Source organism: Labrus bergylta, chromosome 15 (genome assembly GCF_963930695.1).
Source record: "Labrus bergylta chromosome 15, fLabBer1.1, whole genome shotgun sequence".
NCBI classification, from domain to species: domain Eukaryota; kingdom Metazoa; phylum Chordata; class Actinopteri; order Labriformes; family Labridae; genus Labrus; species Labrus bergylta.
In genome coordinates this window covers 7,132,827-7,155,828 of record NC_089209.1, presented here as the reverse complement: position 1 = coordinate 7,155,828, position 23,002 = coordinate 7,132,827, and the positions used below count along the sequence as shown (strand labels likewise).

Sequence of the window (23,002 nt, the reverse complement as noted above, 5' to 3'; positions counted from 1 at the left end):
TTGATGAGCTCAGAAAGAAATATTTTATCCCGTAATTTTAGATTACTTTTTTGTTGTGAGTATCAAAACATGTTTCCCTCTTTCTTCACATTGCAAATGATGTGAGTAGTGGTGTAATATCACCGATTCTGCACTTCTCTGCTATCGAACAGTGGATCTTTTTCAGGCAGCTTTCATTCCTCCCTACAGCCTCAAAACTCATTCTATATGACGAGTGCTTTTCCCACTCTGGTGAATAAAATGTGCAGTGTTAGTCATGTAGGACTGTGTGACCGTGAAGTCCTCCCATTGCAGGTTAGTGAAACTCTGTGCAAACTCGAGTGCTTTGTCAACTTTTTCTATGGTCTCAGCTTCATTGTGATGGAATAGCTTTGTCTGCCTAACGTCTTGGATTTGAAAGTAGTTAGCTCATCTCTAAACTTCTTTTCATCGCTGTCTGACATTATCCCGCTGTCTTCTTCTAATTTTTAGAGAGACAGGACAGTGGATAGAAACTGAATTAAGGGCAGAGAGAGAGAGAGAGAGTGTGGAATGACATACCGCAAAAGAGCCACCGGTCGAACTCATACTCGACCGGCTGAAAGCTTCCGTACATGTGGCGAAAAAAGCCTAACCACAAAGCCGCTGCCCTGTCTTCTTCCTGTTTTAAAGATGTATTTTTAGGGTTTTACCTTTATTTGATATGACAGTGGATCGATTAGGAAGTTTTCAGACAGAGTGGGGAATGACATCTGGGAGAGGAGCCAAAGGAAGGACTAGAACCCAGGCCGCCTGCTTGGAGAACTTTAGCCTCTATACATGGAACTAACACCGAGGCCATCATGCTCCCTGTCTTCTTCTCCTTTAATTCTGCTGTCTGCATTGATAATCGGATTACAGAAGTCAGGACCACAATATATTGCCACATCGATACCCTCCCACCCCTAGTGTTGATACATGTTTAGTCAAACAATACTCAGACTACAAACACCTTAACAGGAACCAGAAGAGACAAGGTACCAAAACCCTTCCCAGGCCTACAGATTCTGTAGTTTTTCTGCAGAAATTGATACCACAAGCAGCCTTATCGAGACATCCTGTTTTACACAAAGAACATTGCAGAGACAATTATTCTATTAACAAACATGCTTCATTGTTTTCACCAGTTTTTATAAACTTTCCTTAAAAATTGACTCAAACTTAAACTTTAGAACTTGAAGTTAAACATTTGCCGTTTACTAACGGTTGAAAATGAACCGTCTAATTAATGAACCGTCCAATTAATGAACCGTCCAATTAATGAACCGTCCAATTAATGAACCGTCCAATTAAGGGTTTAGACAATAAGAATATCCGCACACATGGCATCATTATGAGCATTATAAAATATTTATTAAGATATCAATTTCAATGTTGAATATGATTAAAAGTTTTGGGATTCTATTTTTCCCCTCGTCCCCCAGGGTCCCATGAAATGACAAGAAAGTAGTCTGAAGTGCAGCTGACAGGTGGCACATATGGAAAATTTAAAGTTTGAAAAAAAACGGCTCTTAATGTACATGAACGATTGAAGGGGCTCTTTTGTAGTTTTGCTTTCAATTGAATCAGATAGCCAAAAAAAAAAAGCACTCATGGAAAGGCGAGCTCAGTGAGGAGTTTTTTTTTCTTTTCTTAGTTTGGGTTCACACCTGTGACAGCAGAGAGGAGAGGGGAGGGTAGGGGGGTTAAGCTTGTCAAGAGAACGGCGGAACGGCTAAGACAGCAGATGGACAACAAAAGAGAAGATGGTGGACTGCCTCTCTCCGTCGTGTCCCCCCCCCCCGACCCCCCTTTCATCCTCACCGTCTCTCCCGTGCAGCTCGCCCCCCCACAAAGGCCTTTTCAGTCACACTCGGGGAGCATCTCTCCCCAAAAAAAAACCTTTTATGTTCCTCAGTACATCTGCAGCCCAGCCACTGGTCACTTACCCATTCACACACACCGACACACACTCTAAAAGTAGATCATGTCATGAGTGCGAGGCTCTCTTCATCAACAGTGTTTGTGGGTGTTTTGTCTCGTCTTTCTCACCTCGCTCTCTACAAAGCAGGTGACTGTCCCTCGTTGACTCCGGGAAACCCCTCTCATGTCTGTGGCCGAGTGCTTGTGTTGAATCATGAGTTGCTACTTAGAGCAGGATAATTACCTCCCATTTATTCATTATGATGATTTTGAATTATTCATCTGGAATTACTTATCTGGTGTAGCTTACAGCCCTGGTGTCTGCAGCTTGGGTTTCAATGAATATCAAAACCATTATAATCTAAAGACTCCTTTTCTTGCATGAATAGTTGTTTTTAGGCCCGGAGCTTGAATGATGGCAGGAAAACGACACTAATATTTTGAATGAATGAATAGAAAGACGATTGTCTGCTTCTTTTACAACTAATGATGTAGGGCAAGACCACAGTTTGATACTAAAGGTACTGGTTAACTGTGTCAACATGTTTGTCCTGCGTAATCTCTTCAGATTTGGTACAAGAATGCAGAAGTGTTGGAAGTGTTCTTGATACCATTTTGTAGTCTGCGTAGTATCGTCACATAGCATCGCAGAGTACCATTCATTGGCTGTATCCAGGAGAACAGCAGAGCACACAAGGCGGATTGCATTTTGCTGTAATTGGAACCTATCAGGGGTTATCTGACCACAATTAGCTTCGATCAATCTATAAACTGATATGTGCACGTACTGGAAAAAAAAAAGGGCTTGTACACCGACACTCTACTCCAACTCAATTCTCATGTCCATTGTTGCGATTGGAAACTTGTTGGCCCAATCGAGCTGTAGACAATGACATGAAAGGAAAAGGAAGTCCTCCATCACCACCAGCCGGCAACACAAGAAGCCCTGAAAATTTGGCCGGCAACCCCACAGGCTATATCGTACTCTGATGATGAGTGGTGATAGGCGATGGGTTTGGAGATTTTGTCCATCATACTCTTGTTTAAAATTGGCTGCTGCCTAAGAACCAGAGTTACTAAAGACTAAATCGCGGGCGTTGGGTGACATAGAGATGAAGTGAAGGGAGCGATCTTCATCATATACTTAGTGTTCATTACTTATCAGCAAATGTAAGCATGCTAAAGCCAACGCAAGCCTTTTCTACATTTTTTTACGCAGGTCCTCAACAGCACCGTAGTGAGATTCCTCCTCCTGCCAATATGCTCTACTACATGGATGTAAACAAGCAACGTAAATGTATAGAAGAAGCAATGCAGTTTGGCAGTAATTTGATCTAGAAAAATTTAAATTAAGATGTTTATAGGCCACATTAAACTGGCAAATAATCACTCAACCTGAGTAATATGTTACATTGAGCACACGTAGATGTCAACCTGCAAGGAGGACCGAATGTTGGCTGTGCTAGCATGCTACACATGGCAAACCAAATGTGTTTAGTCATGTTGTCTGTTGTCTGAGGGTTTCCTTTACTTAAGAGTAGTTGACTAGTCTGAATTTAATTTGAAATTAGCCACGAGGAACATCCCTACATGCTACATTGTTTTTTGTTTTTGCCATTTTGCCATCTGTATTTATTTAAGCACAGTTAAAACAGAAATTTGCTGTGGTCTTTTCCTTAGAGTAGTGATATCTCAGGGTGAGTTCGCACGGAAGGTACAGTAACATGTAAAGTGACTTGATTTGATTTGAGACTCACATGCTTTCTGTGGACTAAGCTTGAGGGCACAGTCACATGGGTATATTCTTGAAGAGAGTTCGTCCTTGACACTGCGTTTGGCACTCGAGGCTATAGGAACCACAGAGCAGGTTTTAATGCCGCAGACCCGTAATTCTGGTCTGTGGCTTCATGCAGGTGCAGATTCTTTTATCATTGTCTTTTTAAAAAACTCTGCTCATAATTAGTTCACTCGTTATAATTTTGATTTGAAGACTAAAGGAAACCTGAAAAAAAACAAAAAACTGGAGAGCACATGTTGAGATTCGAGTAGTGCTTTTGTACTTGAGGACGGTATTTGATTTTTTTCTTTCTACTGCAGCTGCTGGATTTAATGTGTAGTGAGCACAGTGGGTGTGTATGTGTGTGTGATGGTTATTAGATTTTAAGCACCAAAAAGATCAAGACCATACATGGCTCACTACAATAGCCATTCACACAGGAGTCTGTCACTTCTGATGCCCAAAGCCAGAGGGACCACATTAATTTCAAGGTTCTATGTAGTCTGTTCCTGCTGCCTTTCCTCTCTCTCTCTCTCTCTCTCTCTTTCTGTTTCTGTCTATGTCCCTCGCTCTCTCTCCCCGTGGGCTAATCTCCCTGTCGTAATCCATGTCGGCCATGATTTTCCGTCTCCCCTGGGCCATTCATGCTGTCCCCGCCCCCCTTCTCTCAGCAAGTGGCCCGAGTAATGAGGGGAACCCCACCATCTGTGAGTGGCGACAGGACACTGAAGAGGGAGTTTGTGTGTGCGCTTGTGTGTGCGTGATGACACATTCATGCTAAGTAGTTTTACCTTGTACAGTATGTGGTTACTGAAAAGAAACCTGTCATATTTAGGATTTTAACAATTGCATTGCCATACATGATTATTATATGATTACTTTAAAAAAAAAAAACTAGACAATAACTCATTAATAGTATTGTTTGTCCTGGCGCTTTTCAAAATAAAGACCACATTTCCTCAATTTGCAGCTTCCTGTTGGAAATGCATTGTTGTGACTCGTTTTCCCTCCCTGGAATCACTTTAAATTTTTCACACTTGAGATACACTCTTGGAAATTGTGAGACATGGTCTGAATGGGGTTCATATGAAAGCATGAAACGGCAGATTCTGTTCACCCTGACCATAAGCAGACTATTTCCTACCAACCTGTTAGTAATGTGACCGTGTAAAGTTAGGGTGAGCCGATGTGTGAATGCAGCAGGTAATAGTCTCACCATGAGGAAAGGGATGTGTTTTTTTTAGCTAGCTTTTATGGTGACAGACACATGAAGTATCCCCTGTTATTGTTTTTTCAGAACTGAAGGTTGTTTCAGCTCTGAAACTCATAAAGCGCTGCTGCATTGATACTGGAGCTAAAGCTTTTGGTGGTCACAAAAGTCCTCCAGACAATAGGGTGTCGATATTTTGATGTGATCTTGCAAGATGCAACAGGCTTTTGAATTAGTAAACATAATAGTCAACATGTGATTACCCTTTTATGCAGATGATGATGCCTCTTACTTTTCAAACCCCAAAATGTTAAGATTGGGATCAAGATTGAGCCTTATTTGCATATGCACAAAACTCCTGAAAACGTCCTGACCTATTTGGGATGAGGTGCATTTTTCACTTCAACTTTAACAGGAATTTTCCCATCCGTCATCATAGTAAATTTTGCGTATGATGTCGGGGTGAGAGGATGTAAGAACACAGCAAAATAAGATTAGGAAAATTGAAGTGGATGATAGTAATGAGGTGAATAAGATGACATAAAATTGACAGACTCTGTTGCTTCAGTCGTTCTTTTTACGTCATGTCCTTCCTCTTGAGACCCCCGACCCTCCAATCCAACAGGGATAGTCTCCTGCTTTGAGGTGCATTTGTGTAAAAGTAATTCAGGAAGATTTCAGAGGCACTCTGCCTGAAAATGTTTAGAATTTGTCTGCCTCTATTCAGAATTCTTTTTCTTAAATCAATAACGAAGTTAATGTTAAAAAAATGGATGAGAAAATGTGGACTTTGCTTTCTGTTTTTAAGAACATGTTCCAATGATTGTGTTTCCAATATGTTATTGTAGAGCTCTAAAATGATCTAGTATCTTTATATTCTTAGCAAAGTCAGATGCAGTGTAAAATAAGTGTTATGTGAAAAACTATAGACATCAGTTTGACCAAGTATCTCATAATTTGGATTTGGTTCATGGGCAGGACAGATTCTTTGTAATACATGTAATCCACATCCTTGTTAAGACCCAACAATTGAGCTGTTATAGGTTCATCGACAATAAAAATGCCCTGAACCATACGTTTTGTGTGCATCTCCGACTCAGTCACGACAAGCGATGTATCACACACACACATCAGTTTTGCTTTGTCTGAGGAACAGCGAGCAGGGCGCGGCAAGGCTTGGCCTCAAGGAGGAATGATGGCGTGTAAGACACTTTTGTTGACATGACAGGTTTTTGTGCGAGCAATTACACTCGTAGATCATCTGCAGCAGCGTGAGCAGTGCGTCTTTCCAGACATGACTCCACCGTGAGGGGTTCAGATGATGTCAACGCCTTCCTAATGGCTGACGTCCGGAGAAAGATGACTGGTGCTATCGCCTCTGTCTTTAGGTCTTTATGGCTTAGTGTATAAATGGCGCCAGTGTGAGCCTGCAGTGTGAGATTTATTGACCTTTTAAACTTAAAATGGAAATATTTTTTATGGAGAATAAAGAGAAAGACAAACAGCACATTTTCAGTTTGGAAAAGCTTAAACATAATTTTTTATTGAAGCTTTTATTGAAGCTAGCAGTTAGCTTTGACCAAAGATTATTGATCAAATTTATACACTCTGCTTAATATTTAGGTACTATTTCAGATTTATTTGATTGTGCATTGATACATTGACACACAAACACAAACATTAAAATCAATGTACTCAACGTGAACAGATCCGTTGTGACTAAATTAATGCAATCATTTGTTTTCCATTCCATCCGGGTGCTTGTAGAGATAAATGAGGATTGTCGTAACAGAGTATCTTTCCTCAGTTTAAAACTGTGCCACAGCAACACCATCACTAAACCAGCACAAACTTTAGCTCCCTGCTCTCATTTCACACCACAACATGATAGTTAATGATGCATGAACAGCATTATGCTAGCTTGGCTTCACATTGAGGCCCTGTGGCCCTGACTTGTTAGGTCATGCACCCGTCGCTTGACTGTTGAGATGATTTAAGGGACATTGTAAGCTGGATGTATATTTTTAGATGATTCTACACTAATGCTCCTCTTTGGGAGCTGTTCTCTTAGTATGATTCAGAGGATGTCTTCATGAATGAATGAGGGTGTGAATACAGGCTTGGTTGTTATTCTTCAATATTCTATTGTCCCACTGTCATAGAGGTATTAATAGAAATATCTTGGTTAATTAGACACCAATAAATCAGTAAATTGAATGGATGACAGACTTGTCTGGTAGTAGAAGAAATCAGTGAGAGAGAGTAGAGAATGACATGTGGGAAAGAGGCCGCAGGTCGGACTCGAGCCTGCTCGGGTCGGGCCGCCCACCTGGAGGACTTAAGCCTCTGTGCATTGGGCACGACCTAAGCGCCAATACCAATATCAATATTGGGGAGATTAAAAAAAATCAGATAACGATAAATCGGCCGATATCTTTCTTCTAACTTTGTTCGATCTTTACAGATAGATAGATTTAGATATACACATTAATTGCGCTAGTCACTCTGCAGGGTGATAATGCTTGTTGTAATCCATACAGCGCACTCTGCTTGTGACAGCCAGAAAGAGAACTGCTGGTGAAATACAAATACAGATACCCAAATGAAATGCTATTTGACTGGTCAATAAATCTAGTAATATTAGTGCATTTCTGCGATCGATTAAAAGAAGCCGATACCGATAGTCATTGGATAAGCTAATATCGGTCGATATTATCGCTTGGCAGATTAATCAGTCGGGCTCTAACAACGATACAGATATTTTGGTTGCCAGTAGAAACCGGCTCTCCTGAAATCTTGTGTCCGCTCAAGAGTTTCAGAGAAACAATGATTTTAACTTTGCAACTTCTTTATTTGGCATTCTTTTTGTGGTATTAATTATCTTTACTATAAACAGGAATTCAGATTTCAAATATGTGATACAGTAAATAACTTACGTGTATACAAGCTGTATAATATTGTTCCAGTTCTTGAGGAATTTGTTATTTAAAGGATTATCTTCAAAATGGCAGCTTTAACAAAGTGTGGATAATATTAATATTGGTCAACATAGAAACACGTTGTGATGTGTATCTTGCTATATCACTCAGCTTACTTTTCTCAGATTTCTTTTAATCTAAAGAAAAAAATCAACCTCCCCAACACTTTTGAAACTGTCAAATGAGTGAGTTCCCTTTAGATAGAAATCTTAAGTGTTCTTATTGCAGCTTTAAGTTCCTCTCTGGCGCAGCGGCACATCCTAAGTCAAGTCCTGTTGCCACAACAGTGCTTTTATTATGTCTCACTCTATCAGTACAATTAGATTGGAGATTGAATTTCCACCCATTTCTTAGGTGGTTGCTAAAGCTGCACTACTACATCTGCACAGGAGAAGGCACATCGATCGGAGCTGCAATAGGACTGTTCTAGTAAAGCTGTCATCGCTGCATCTGGGAGAACTCGTGGGTGGAGAGGAGGTGTAGCCTAAATTTGAATCAAGGCCATGTTTCCTCAGGCATAGCGAATGTAGGCCAACTTTACCATATTTATACAGCATGTAATGGGGAGAGAAATACATGATAAGTTTATGGCTCAGCTCTGTTCAGACATCTGGGCTGGTTTGTACTTTGTACAGATTGTTACTCGAGCAGGAGTCGTTTGTAGTGACGCAGCGATCCAACTTTTTCAGTCCTGGTACTGATCTGGTGCCTGGATTGAATAACCAGATTTTCACCGTGAGGATGAGAATCAGTCATGTGTCAGGCAGCATCAGGTTTTCTTAAATTGGTAAAACAAAATTAAATAAATATAAACGGGCTCACTTGTTATCGCAATCTGCTCAACCATCTGTGAACTCCTTGCAAAAGCATCACTCCACCCTCAGCTGTGACAGTGAACCCTCACTGAGCTGCATGTGCTGAGCAGCCTGAACTGTGCACTCTCATGTTCTCCATGGATTTTTTTTTTTATGTTGCCGGCTCTCCCCATGTCATGCTCTTAAGAGAACTGATCAAGCATTTCATTGATGGCAGTTGAAATCGAGTCGCTGGTGTGTGATCTGTATAGTTTAGGCCTGTAGCGGTGCACTGTGCAGCTTGTTCTCGACCAGTCTGTTAAACATAAAATGGACAGATCACTCACAGCTTTTACTTGACCTCTGCCGCTAAGTTGTTCTTTTATGTTCTTGCAGAAGCCAGACAGACATGATGTCAAACTGCACAGTGTTTTGTCGTGCTTTCAAGAGAGAGCACTGCTGGGTGTAAATGAAGTTGTAAAAGAAAAATAAAGATGTATTATTTTATGATTATTTCACATTTTTTACGCCCTTAAAGAACTTTCTGCAGCACTGCACAAAAGTGCAAAAAGGTGTTTTATTTATATGCATGCTGCTCTTCATCTGCACGCTGTGTGTCCGTTTGTCCCGTCAGATCTGCAGCTACACGACCGCGACACACAGTCAGCAAAGGTCAGCACATACTGACCTTTGTAAAGTCCTTTTTACCGTATAATTAAGATTTCTGTAGCCATTTTATTTGTATTTTACATCAGTGAAGTAAAGTGAAATGAAGCAATGAATTTAGTATAATTTGAAATTCCCTTACAAAAGTTTGGCATCCTGACCTTTAAAGAGTTTTCTCGCTTCACCTGCCATGAATGAAATAACCCCAAACTAGACTATCAAGATGGTTGCCTCATTGTACCTTTACACTCGCAAAGTGCTGAGCCTACAGTCAGACAGTGTGTGTGTGTGTGTGTGTGTGTGTGTGTGTGTGTGTGTGTGTGTGTGTGTGTGTGTGTGTCTCACTGTCCACACATTAAAAATCGCTGCATGCCAACATATTTCCAACAACCTCTTTACACACCTGTACAAACACACACAGACACACACACCAGCCTCGCCAGTTTCTTATGCAAATTCTCTGCTGGAAAGTTACTGAAGGAGTGTTCAGCTGCAGAGCCTGTTGATGCGATGATGAGGACGGTGGTGATTTGACCACAGGGCATATAAACACAACCAGAGCTTCAATCACTTAAAGTCGAAACAACTCCAGGACATGTTTAATGGTTTAGTCATCAGGAATCTCTCCCAACAAATCAGTCAGGCTTTTGAAGCCCAAATGTGTGTTTTCATTCCACAAGTACGTCGACTGGACATCCTGTACAACCACTGCTCAAGACTTTCAAATATCACCCAAAGTAGCCAATGATGTCCGACAACAAGTTGGTAAAAAAAAAAAAAAAGCGGAATATTAACGTGACAAAAAACTCCTAAGACGTTCTTCTATGTTTCCATTTACAAAGAAGCTAAATGTTTTCGCCTGCTTCCCAATCAAACACATTATTAGAGGTTATATATTTGACAGGGAACACCACACACACACACACACACACACTATATGTGCACAGAACACCTACATTATAACTTCTGAAGTGATGTATAGTTGACCTATTCTCTGCTGAGGTTCATGAACTTCTGCATTGTCATGTTTCGTGCAGTCAAAGTGCTTTTGGCTTTCCACCTGTGGATGTTTTCGTCGGGTGGGGTTTTTCATTTTACTGCTACGTGCTCAAGCAGGCATCTGTTGACGAGCCGTTTATGTTCTCTGCCGTGACGAGATGAAACAATTTCAAAGTGAGGTGATGTTCTGTTAAGGGATTGAGAAGTGGGACCCTTAAATGCAAAAACAATGCTCACCTAATGTATCAACATTTGTTTCTCTCAGTTGTCAAACCGCAGCGTTTTCATGGTTCAAACGATGTCACTCTTTTTGTGTTTACTCATCGGGTTGTTTTTGTGTTCTTCCTTCACAGAATGGCACAAAGAAATCCTGGGACTTCATGAGAACCCACGACAGGTAAAACACATTTCATACTCCGATGTTTGATGGAAGTTCTCCACGACATGAGAAACATGCAGTGTGTGATAACGTTGTTCAATATTGTGATAGCGGGCTGTAGTTTAGTTCTTTAGTCCTCTTATACGTCTTTATTTTTCTTATTTATTGCGATAAATTCAGACTTTTGCGATAATCGTGAAATTGTGATAAATCACAGAGCTAAGGCCCCTCGCTCGGACGCACGCACACACACCCAACCGCCTGCACGCATGCACACACACACACACACACCTAAATTTAAAGACACACACACACACACACACACACACACACACACACACACACCTAAATTTAAAGACACACACACACACACACCTAAATTTAAAGACACACACACACACACACACACACACACACTTGCAGACTTGCGCTCACACACACTGTCAGACAAACACATGCACGCACACACTTACAGAAACACACACACACTTACAGAAACACACACACACACTCTCAGACAAACACATACACGCACACACACACTTAAAGAAACATGCAAACACACACACACACTTACAGAAACACACACACACACACACACACATGCAGACACACGCACACACACACACTTACAGAAACACACACACACACACACACACACACACACACACACTTAAAGAAACATGCAAACACACACACACACTTACAGAAAAACACACACACATGTAGACACACGCACACACACACACACTTACAGAAACACACACACACAGACTTACAGAAACACACACACACACACACACACACACACACACACACACACTTAAAGAAACATGCAAACACACACACACTCTCAGACACATACATGCACGCACACACACACTTACAGAAACACACACACACTTACAGAAACACACACACACACACACTTACAGAAAAACACACACACTTACAGAAACACACACACACACTCTCAGACAAATACATACACGCACACACACACTTAAAGAAACATGCAAACACACACACACTCTCAGACACACACATGCACACACACACACTTACAGAAACACACACACACACACACACACACTTACAGAAACACACACACACATGCAGACACACGCACACACACACACACTTACAGAAACACACACACATGCAGACACGCACACACACACACTTACAGAAACACACACACACACACACACACACACACTTAAAGAAAAACACATGCAGACACACACACACACACACACACACACACACACACACACTTACAGAAACACACACACACATGCAGACACACACAGACACACACACACACTTACAGAAACACACACACACATATGCAGAAACACACACACACACACACACACACACACACACACACACACACACTTACAGAAACACACACACACACACACAGACACACACACACACACACACACACACACACACACACACACACACACTAAGACACACACGCGGTACAGCTTGAACTGTTGAAGCGTTTCTTCCTCCAGAACAGGCTCACTCACACTCGGTTAGAAACAGTGATCTGAAACAGAGAAGAGTTTAGTTCGCATCACCAAGATTTCAATACTTAAGAACGTCTGCCAGAGAACGAGCTTTGAAATGCATGTTCGTCTTCGTGTGAGAAGACATTTTGCAATCTAAAGAGCTTGTTGCTAAAGTATTTATCTGATCTACAACCCAGGGATCAGCAAGCCAGGATGAATATGCTGATTGGACTGCTAAGGATCTTGATCGTGACCCACTTACTGTAAATCTCATATCTCATGATTTTGACCTTTTTTACTCGCTGAATGGAAACACATTCAGCAAATGTTAATTGTTTTTGGGAGCTGTTGCACTGTGAATAATAAACTAAAGCTGTGTGTATTATGAAAGGAGTCCAGGTAAAAACAAGATGAGTTAGTTTTTCCTCGCTCACATTTGTAGCCTTCATTAGCGGCTCTTCTTCAGTTATTCTGTGTACTGAGCTCTTCTGTATCTTTAAGTGATAAAATACTATCTAGTGTGGTAAAAACCAAAATAGACCTTGTTTTCTTTTGTTTGTTTTTTTTTAGAAGTGACCCTCTGTTATTGTACTTTGCATGGCTGTAAATGTGCGAGCTTCACAGGGGGCACTGGAAGAGAAATATCACACGTTTGTGTCAAAACCTCACAGTTCCTTCTTCCTGTTTTGCCCAGGGTACCATAATACCTTTAGGGAAGTCTTGGGTCATTTGTTTCCTCCTTTCCTCCTCTCCTGACCCCCAAAGAGAGGGCCCTGTGAAAAATAGTTCCACTGAGAGAAAGGCAGTAAACCTCAAACCTGTACTTTTTAAAGAACGAAGCCCACGGGAACGCCAAAATCTGCCCAAGGGGGAAGTTCTGCCAAACGTGTATTCAATGAACCCAGGATTGTTTTGCGATTTTGTCTAAGTGTGCATAACATTTTTTTACCCAAGAAAGGCACTTCTTGTCACATTTAAGGTGCACTAGTAAAATTTGTATACATTGGCGTTTCTTCCTGGGGCCCAACACACATGCAGTCATACACACTTAAACTCAGTACAATACAACAAACAAGGACAAAAAGCAAGACCAGCTCCTCTACTAGAATTAACTAAGTTCATGCAGAAGAGAAAAATGGCCATCCATTTCAGGGACATTCTGCAAAAGAACACGAAAACATCGTCCTCACAAGTCTTCACCATTCATGTCAGACTTGATTTCACTCGTTGATTTGGCTCACATCACAATAAACAAACGCTTCCACGTTTCTGGCACAACGCCTTCTTTAGAGCATTTTTATAGCTCACAATTACAAGAGAAGATGTCGTTGATATTAGCTCAATATTAACATGAACTGATATCTCATAGGCCCGGCAGACCAATTCAATCCAGTCGATTTTGTCCGAGTTTGGCCTTTTTTCACATTTTTAAAACCCAACACACTTTTCAGTCAGTCATTCAAGAAAATACTTTTTCTGTTGAGTCTATAAAGAAATAAGAAAACACTAAGCTTTTAAAAAGTATTATCAAATCTCATCACTAATCAATCCTGACAAAAAAAAGATTTGTATCGTATTCAAGCCGTGACATATGACATCACAATGAGCGGCGTTCACTCCGGCAAGGTGCCCACAATGCATCAGCATGCTTTTCTTGGCATGACGCCTGCACCTGGTCATACAAACAGGGACAGTAGAATATTAAAATCAAATTCCGCCCTGTTGCCTCTTTTTTAATTTCTCTTTTTTATCCATAAGTGTAGAGATTCTAATGCCAAACTTGGAGCTTCACCTTCACACTCAGCTTTCCTTTCACCACAACCATTTGACACAGCACTGTCTTAACCCCAGACGGCACCCCGGGCCAATCAATCTGACCACATCTTACCCTCACATTGAGGATGTTTGACCTCGGTCATTTGGATGAACAGAATTCAGTACGAGGGGACTTATTGGAAATCAATTGTTTAAGGTCATATGTTGTGACCAGGGAGCTTATGACCTTCAAGCACTCCAGCCTAACCTGCAGGTCAGAGCCTGATAACGCCCACAGAACAATATCACTGCCATGGATGCAACGATACAATATATTGGTCACTGAGTACTTTTAGCTAAAATAACTGCTCAGAATGCAGATCCTCCAAAATCCATACAGGGATAAGATCACAAGCTTTCTCGAAATCTACAAAAAAACACATGTGGACTTGATGGCCTTAGTCCCGTTGCTTTGTTTTTTTGACACCTCTGTGTTTATGAGGCGGCTTGTCTACTGGAGCTGGTAGACTACTGGAAGTGGCTTTTAATGATGGCGAGTATTCTTAGTCAGGGTAAGAAGTTGGAGAGACTACAGGCAGCAGAGAGACAAATTCATTCTGTATATTTCAGCTCTTGTAAGTTCTGGTGATGTCTTCTTGTCAGGGTTTGTATTTTCATGAAGAATGTGAGGTTGTCACAACACCAGAATTTTACGCTAAAACATGATACCTACCTACATAAAATATATATCAATACCTGTTTTGTTACCATGCCAACAAAAATAGAAGTGTGAGGCACCCAATATTGCTTCATTGTTCTTGTTTTTAGTACAAAAGTTTTTGGCAAAGTTCTGCATGTGGCCAAAATTGCACAAATAAGTTGGCTACGTTTTGGCACTGAAACATTGCCATGGTGATTGTGCAAGACAGACAGAGCTCTCTCTTTTTCCCACTGCAGCTGAAGTCTGGAGCTTTTGTACTTTCTGATAATATACATGTAGATCAATAATAAAAAAAATGGCATGGCATTGTTTCAAACAGGGGTATTGAAAAGATAATTATAGAAACATTTGACAGCCTTAGATCAAATATATTGCACTGATTGGGTATTTGTGTAGAATGAAAACACAAAAACATTTTTTTAAGTAGTCAAAAAATTGGGTTGGCCAACTTGTATTGAAAGGTTGCTTCAGTTCCATTATGTCTGATGTTGAGTTATAGTACATATCCGAGTTTTTCCTGATGATATCCTCTACATATTATCACCAGTAGTCACCTTACCCCTGCTGCTCAGATGTCTGCTATAACCCACTTTTCCCCTGCTGTCCAGCCAGAACCCCTGCTGAGAAAGCTTAACGGTGCATGAAAAAGTCCTGAGTGTCCGTTTAGCCCGTTTCCCCGTTAAACCATTAGAGCATTTCTTTTTCAGCGGGAAGCTGCAGAACAGCAGCAATGGTGTGGAACAGCACTACATGACCCAGAGCAGCCTCAGGGGACAGCTTCCAATGCCTCGGGCCTGTGTGTCCCACTTTTGGATAAAAACTCTACCACATTATCTTACTTGTGTCTAAAGTGGTGCTAATCCAGCGTCTTTAATCTTTGCAGCTCTGGACTGTTACAATGATCGGTAACACACTTAGATTGCCTGCAGTCTGGTATATATACCTGCTCAAGAGTTTTGGAGGAAAATACCATTATTTAAAGGATTTCCATGCAGGAATTTGGTGGCTATCCATCTGATAAATTCTGTTTTTCTCTTTCTTTAATAGTGCAATGCCAACTCTATTACCTTCTTCAAGTAGGTAGCAATTGAAAATGGCTTCTTTGTGAAAAGAAAGCACTGGCTTGGTCCAGATATGAGGCTCCCAATATGGACCTCTCTCTTTTTATTTTAACACTGTGAGAAGCTTTTGTCAGGGCTGGGCCACCTAGTAATATTGTATCTACCATTCCCATTAACATCCTATAATTTACTAATAATAAGCATCAGACTTTCACTTTAAATATCTGTATTGTAAGCGGATATTAAATCCGTATCAGTCCGGGCGCTGCAGCCAGAAACACGATGTAATACCAATGTACCGGTTCCCTTTTTACCATGGGAAAGACAGGGCAGGGCTTCCTGCCGCCTCAGACACATCCGCCTTCCCAACACTGAGCCCAGGCCTCCAGTCTCCAGTGGCAGTCACACTTATATACACACTCACACAGTGTGAACTTCCTCTTGATATACAATTATCATGGTAAAGAATGAGACTTGACCCCTGCATCTCCATCCACAGAGTCTTTGTTGAATCTGGATTTCATTTAACGGGGATTTTAGTTTCAGACCTATTTTTAGCTGCATTGAAATTCAAGTAATCAGTTATTTACACATTTCAAATTTGATTTAAACGAACCTTTCGTCATCATATCCATACTTTGAAGTCAAGAATGCAAACGCCGAAGAGCCTTAATAAGAAACTCTTGGCACACGTCACACCTGCCAAACAAAATCTGTTTTCAAGGTATCGTAGCCAGGATGTGCCAAATGTGAGAGCAAATATTTCTGCCATTCTGCAGCGTTGCTAGGAGATAGGATGGTGTTAATGTTGATACAGGATGCTGACTGGGTGTTTGCATGAAACAACAGGCATGAGTGTTTTGACAGGCATCATACACTGGCTGGATTGTAAGCAGTTTCTTTGAACCTGCGTGATTTGCCATGCATACGTACTCATTGAGTTTACCAAATTCATTGGATCTGCTTTAATTTCTGTTTTGTTTATTTCAACTTTATTTACATTTTAAAGCTTCATTTTAATGACCATTTTGCATCCAACTGGACCTGTACAATGTTCCAACTGTTTTGGGAGTTGGTGACTATTTGTCCATATCAAATTCACACTGACAGACATGCGTAAATAATGTCAATCATACACAATCAACTTAATCACATGCACTTTATTTTGCATTCCCTGGAATGTGCTGAAATTGTCCAATAGAAAGATAGACTGCACAGGGGCCGCTGGGGGAAGAACACGTATGTGTGGTGCGCCGAAGTAGTGCCACTGTACAACAAAGAGACTTGCTAGCGGAAAAGAAAAGCACTGTGAATTTTTTCAATATAGCGTGCTTTTACCCCAACGTTGTTTTTTTTGACAATTATTGAAATAACGTGGAGCAAAGGTACCCGGCGTCTGCTGCAATGTATAGCCTAGCTTCTGTGCCTGTTTTCTCTGTAGAGGGGCGGAGCTGACCAACATCTCCTGTGGCTAATATACTTTCTATTGACAAGCCCACTTCAAAAATACAGAACTATCCCTTTAATTTTGTTTTCTTGTCTCTGTTGGGATTTTTTTATTCCTCACGATTGATAAAAGGTTTTTGGATAAAATAAACGTGAAAACATTGGAGTCCCACCATCCCAAAGAGAGGACAAAACCTGTGACTTCAACTCCCTCCTTCTCTATAACGAGTGGTTTAAATAAAAAAACGTGCTGGAGTCAGTTTCTCCCATATGCTGGAGCAGATTAATACACTAGTGATAGATCATGTGAGCAAAAAGATGAACTGTTTGACAAAGTGATTGTCAGCTCAACCTCTTCTTCTTCTCTTTCTTTTTCCTCGTAGTGTATCAGTGCTGATCTTCAACACCACCTTACACTGTTTTGTCCTCGTCAAGCAGTTTCGTCCAGGTAAGCACTTCACCATTATTCAAAAGCATAAAACAAAATGTTGATGTGGGGAACCTTGTTTGGTTTTTTAAAAAAATCTAGATTGTTATACAGTATATCCTCGGGCACTTTCACTTGAAACAGCAGAACCTTACAATCACTGTTTACTCGACTGGATCCTAGCAACAATGCAGACTCTGAAATAGACGACAAGAGGCCCCGTTACAAAGCGGCCTAAGCTCCTTTGTTAGGAATCGCCAGGGACTGTGCCACACCACTGTGTGCTAAATGCAAGGAAGTCTGGCCATTGATATATTTATTTCCTTTCGTATTACTGTTGGGGAAAAAAAAAGGTTCTTTATCTCAAGGAAATCAGTTTGTCTGCAAAAAACAATCACTTTTTTTTTTTTTCATAAGCGGGGGTGTAGCATAAACTTGTCAGCTCATGGGTATCAGACAATAAATGTTTAGAGGGGACCTAAAGGAGGTGGTTTTCACACAGAAGAAGTGATTACCTTATGTGGAAAATATCACATTTAGTTTAACTTTGTTGACTTATTCTGGCCTTTGTAGAAGTGCTCTTTATTAAGTGTCCTTAAAGTATAAATTACATGTCAATCACTAATTAAACTACAGCCCTTTTCACAAATGCACCCGCTTAGTATTTCAAGAAAATGTCACTAAAGTCTGCCACCTGAAATCTTCCTGGTTTGCTTGAGATCGTTTTTACCCAATCGGACACGAAGCAAAGCGGATGTGGGTACAAGACACGATCTGTAGGCGTCTAAAACTACAGGGAATATCACACATTTAGAAAAGTGCGCCGGTGACGTCAACAGCGCCTTTCTGAAAAGTTGAAAGAGCGTTCCTAAAAAAAAGACGCTGGGCGCTGCGCTTTTTCTCCAGGCGGCCGCTTTCTGCTGCGAACGCTCTCTACTCATTGAAAACAATTGTAAAGAAGACGCTGGAGCTAAGAAAAAAACGCTAGATGGACATGAGGCCTAAAAAGGACACTGTGGAAGTGACTGTGCAATGTTTACAACATATCAAAGAGGACGAAGCAACAAACGCTATGATGACGGTTTATGCCTTTGTATCAGTGCTCTATGTAACAGGACATATTCTAAGTGAAAGTGGAGGAGAAAATACTGGTGAGCGGAAACGAGTGTGAATTAGCTGGTCATGCAGCGCTGCAGGATATAGAAGTCATCGCCCCCTCTAACATGCTTGATGTTTTTCCCAAACATTTCCTGCTTGGTTCAAACATCAGCTCATGTTAAAGTGTCCAGATCCTACATTTTGGGCTTACAGTATTAGAGGATTTTTTAAGTCAGTTTAGTGAGTTTCCAGTCAAGTTAATCATCCTCACAAATATTTAAAAAATGTGCTAAAAAATACCTAAAATTCTCGAATAGAATAGAAAAAACTTTGTGTTCTACTTTTGTATGGAAAGTAGGAAATGTGTCCTTGACTCATGTGGACAAGCCATTTAAAACACAAAGTAACACAATCAAACAAGGTGGCACATTAATACCACTCTTAAAAACACCACAAATACAGAATAAAAACAGAATAAAAAACAGACATGATAGAGCTACTTTAAAGCAAGGCTCCAGGTTCTTACAGTAAATACTGGAGGATTTAATCATTATAACAATAAGGATATAAAGTGCTGTGTGCATTATGAGGCAGCAAGCTGACTTTAAAGTGTCTTTAATTGACTAACATTACTGACTTGTATCTTCTAATCCTCTCACAGTATAACAGTCATTGTCCTCTTTTCCACCTACAGCTGTTTACATGTGTGAGTGGGAAAAGTCCAAGACGCAGCCCCCTCAGTCTGCTGAGAAAAACGAGGAGGGTGCAGCTGAAGCTGAAGCTGCAGCCCCGGTCTCTGAGTCTCAGGAGGGCCAGTCAGCCTCAGAGGGGGAGAGCTCCTCTAAGCAGCCCCCGGCCTCAGCGGGGGTCACCTACGAGCTTTGTGCGGGCCTGGTGGACAAACCTGACCTGTCCCTGGAGGAGATCGCCCGTCAGGAGGTGCTGGAGGAGTGCGGCTACGATGTGCCTGCCTCCAAACTGAAGAGGATTACTTCCTACAGGTGAGCTGGCGGCATGCTTCTGTGCAATGACGTTGTTTCTCCAAGTCAATGAAAATGATCTTTAATTAAAATGAATGCAGGTCATTCATGTTTTGTTTTTCTTCACCTTATATTGATGTCAGCTCACAACACAAACATCTTTTTGTGCAATGCTTTAAATTGTTTTGAGTTCCTTTATATTTGTGGTCCCTTAACAATTCATTTCTTGTTATCCAGTTTAGTATCACCTCATCAAACATTCAGTTTTGCATCAAATATTCATCCCTTTAAAAAAAAAAAAAAAAACATCTGTCACGCAAGAGTTTTGAAATTGACCAATCCCCAGTCAAGCACAAGGCTGACATACAGAGACAAACAGCCGGGCACACTCACATTCACACCTATGGGCGGTTAAGAGTCATCAAGTAATCTATCGAGTTTGTCTATGAACTGTGTAAGGAAGCCAGAGTACCTGGAGAGAGCCCACGCATCCTCAGGCAAACATCACACAGAAGAGCCCCTGTCCAAGCAGGAACTCAAGCAGGAACCATCCTGCGACTGCGCTTACCAATGCACCAACGTCTTGTTGGAAAATATTATCTAAATGTGTACAATTTCTCATTAACCAGGCATCAGAAACAGAATCGGGTTTTATTGCCAAGTACATTTACACATACAAGGAATTTGACTTGGTGTATTGGTGCTAAACACTGGAACACAGATTTTTCTCAAGAACAAGATTCTTTTCACCAATTGTCTGTTGAATTTAGCGTCACTGGCAAACTTGTGCGAGTCAATCCTAATAGGAACTATAGAGAGAAAAAAGAAAACAGAAAAATGGAGCATCGTCAGGAAATGAGAGCCCACCACCCCTCTCCTCTCTGTGTCCTCTTTGCTGATGTCATGGAAGTCAAGTTCCATGATTAATGGATACGATTGGGTCTTATAAGTGACTGTGTTTCCTTTGTCTAACAAAGACTTGGCACGATGGGGGGGGGGCCCAATAGGGACATTACCAGTTGTCATGCAGAAAGTATTGAAAGTTTGGTGAACCAAGGATGGAGGAGTTTTTTCTGCGTGGCCATCAGCAGATGGCACAACCCCAAAGACATTAGTTCTATTTCCTTTTCTTATTGGTTGTGCCTGGAGCATCTGTCTGTCGTGAGTCGCCCCCTCTGTCTTCCCTGAGTTTCTACCTCTCGTTAAAAGATCCAAAAAATGTAACTAAAGTTGGAGATGGAGACGGCCTGTAGATCAGAGAAATTCACTGCAGCAACCAGCCGTCTTTGCTAGAATAACACTGGAGCGCAGTCCCTCATTAAACAGCAACACCTGCACAGCAATGACTGATAACTCTCAGAACTCTGCTTTTGATTTGACTGGAGCACATCCTCCGCCTCTGTTGGTGTTGTCTATGATGATTGTTATGTGTGGGCGGCTTCCATTAAATACATAGGTGTCATCTTAACCCCCATGACCCCTATGAGGGGGTATTTGACAGAAGCACGGTGTGTGAGGAAGTCTTTTCCTAACAGTAGGCAACGTTTGGTCTTTTAGCAGCACTCAAAGAAAGAGCTTTAAATGTTTCTTTGTCCACATGAAGTGTTCACTGTGTTCTTCTGATCGTGTTATAAAAATAAGTTATTATTTGGACCTCTTGGCTAAATTTAGACATCAGGCATTGTAGATTCCTGCAGTATGTTTTCATTTTAATTTTTTGGAGGAACATTAACAACATTTCTACAAAACAGGAATTATTCAAAGTGATATTATTCAGTTTACTGATGAGTCTGAGTCATAGTTTTATGTCTTCGGTAAGTTTGGAGGAGCTCTGTCAAGTCTAAGAAAGTTTCAGATATCACAGATTTACCTCAGTTTGGGTTTTTTTTAAACCTTTTTATTTTAAACATTGCTGTACATACATAAACAACACAACTTCAAAAGGTTAACACTGTTGTTTTTTTTGTACTCAGGTTTCAGATTTTTTCCTCAACTGTTTATAGGGTCTTGCTTTAAATTACACATATATTTTTATCCCTGCACGGGTTATGTACATTTCTTGTATAAATCTATTTTTAATTGTACAGTTTAAGTTTTGATTCATCTCGGGGTATTCTTTAAATCTTTTTTCAGGTTAATATATATGTATGGGAGGGGGGCGTCAATTTTGCGGTTTAATTTGTAACAAATGTTTCATGTCATGCACGTCTTTGTAACCTGCTACTGGATGCTTTAAATTTCCCTCGGGATCAATAAAGTATCTATCTATCTATCTATCTATCTATCTATCTATCTATCTATCTATCTATCTATCTATCTAAAGAGGTTACATCTATAGAGAAAAGCCTGTGATGCAAACCGGGGGCAAGACATTTTAAAATATTGGACCAATATGAATAATAGGGACCACTTTCAAATATTTCTTTTTACTTTTCCCCCCCCAACTCGATGGGCACCATACAGTATGTAGTTACACCAGTGGACCTTCATGGAAATAAGAAGTTGAAACACAGAAGCGTTTGTGTTTTGTTTAATGAAAGGAAATAAATGTATTTCTCAAATGTACAGTATTGGATGTGAAGCTTTTTCGTTCTTAACTGCAGATATCAATCTCAATTCATTCTCCTTTCCCCCCTCCAGGTCAGGCGTCGGTGTAACGGGCTCAAAGCAGACCATGTTTTACGCCGAGGTGTCTGAAGACAACTGTGTGAGCGCGGGTGGAGGTGAGCCTCGGGAGGGAGAGCTTATCGAGGTGGTCAAAGTCCCGCTGCACGAGGCCATGACGTTTGCGTACGACGAGCGTATACCCAAAACCATGGGCGTCATTTTTAGTTTCATCTGGTTCCATAATAACATGTCTCCCAAGTACAAGATCTCTACCAATGTGTAATTAGTATTAATCAACTATCTTTATACGGTTTATTCAAATCAAATCAAACACCGGCCCAGCACATAATCCACTCTCCCCTTTATCGCTCTTCATCCTGTGTTGCCTTTTTTATGCTCATTGGTACATGATGAAAGGTGGGCCCCTTGTCTTGTTGCCAACAGCTAACTTTACTTTTTGTCCTGTTTATCTTCTCAGTATCATGTGGTCTTAAGATTTTCCCTCAAAACCAATTTGCCATTGCTGGTTGTCACTGGCACTTTTTGTCTCTTCTTGTTTATTTTGTATTTTTCTCAGTTACTGTGCCATCTGTTATAAATGGCTGCATATCACTGATTTCATCCTCCTGCCCTCGATTAAAGGAATATTCCACTGCTTTTA

The 23,002-nt window shown here is 40.8% G+C and overlaps 1 protein-coding gene across 1 annotated transcript in view; it reads left to right on the top strand.

Annotated features, from left to right (window-relative positions):
• The window catches only part of nudt14 (nudix (nucleoside diphosphate linked moiety X)-type motif 14), a 26,698-nt gene extending 3,696 nt beyond the window's left edge, over nucleotides 1–23,002 (top strand). The window contains exons 2-5 of the mRNA XM_020639925.3: nucleotides 10,698–10,741; nucleotides 17,613–17,677; nucleotides 19,449–19,755; nucleotides 22,375–23,002. Of these exons, the coding sequence (XP_020495581.2) occupies nucleotides 10,698–10,741; nucleotides 17,613–17,677; nucleotides 19,449–19,755; nucleotides 22,375–22,624 (666 nt within the window). The 3' untranslated portion in view covers nucleotides 22,625–23,002. The remainder of the gene's footprint in view (nucleotides 1–10,697; nucleotides 10,742–17,612; nucleotides 17,678–19,448; nucleotides 19,756–22,374) is intronic.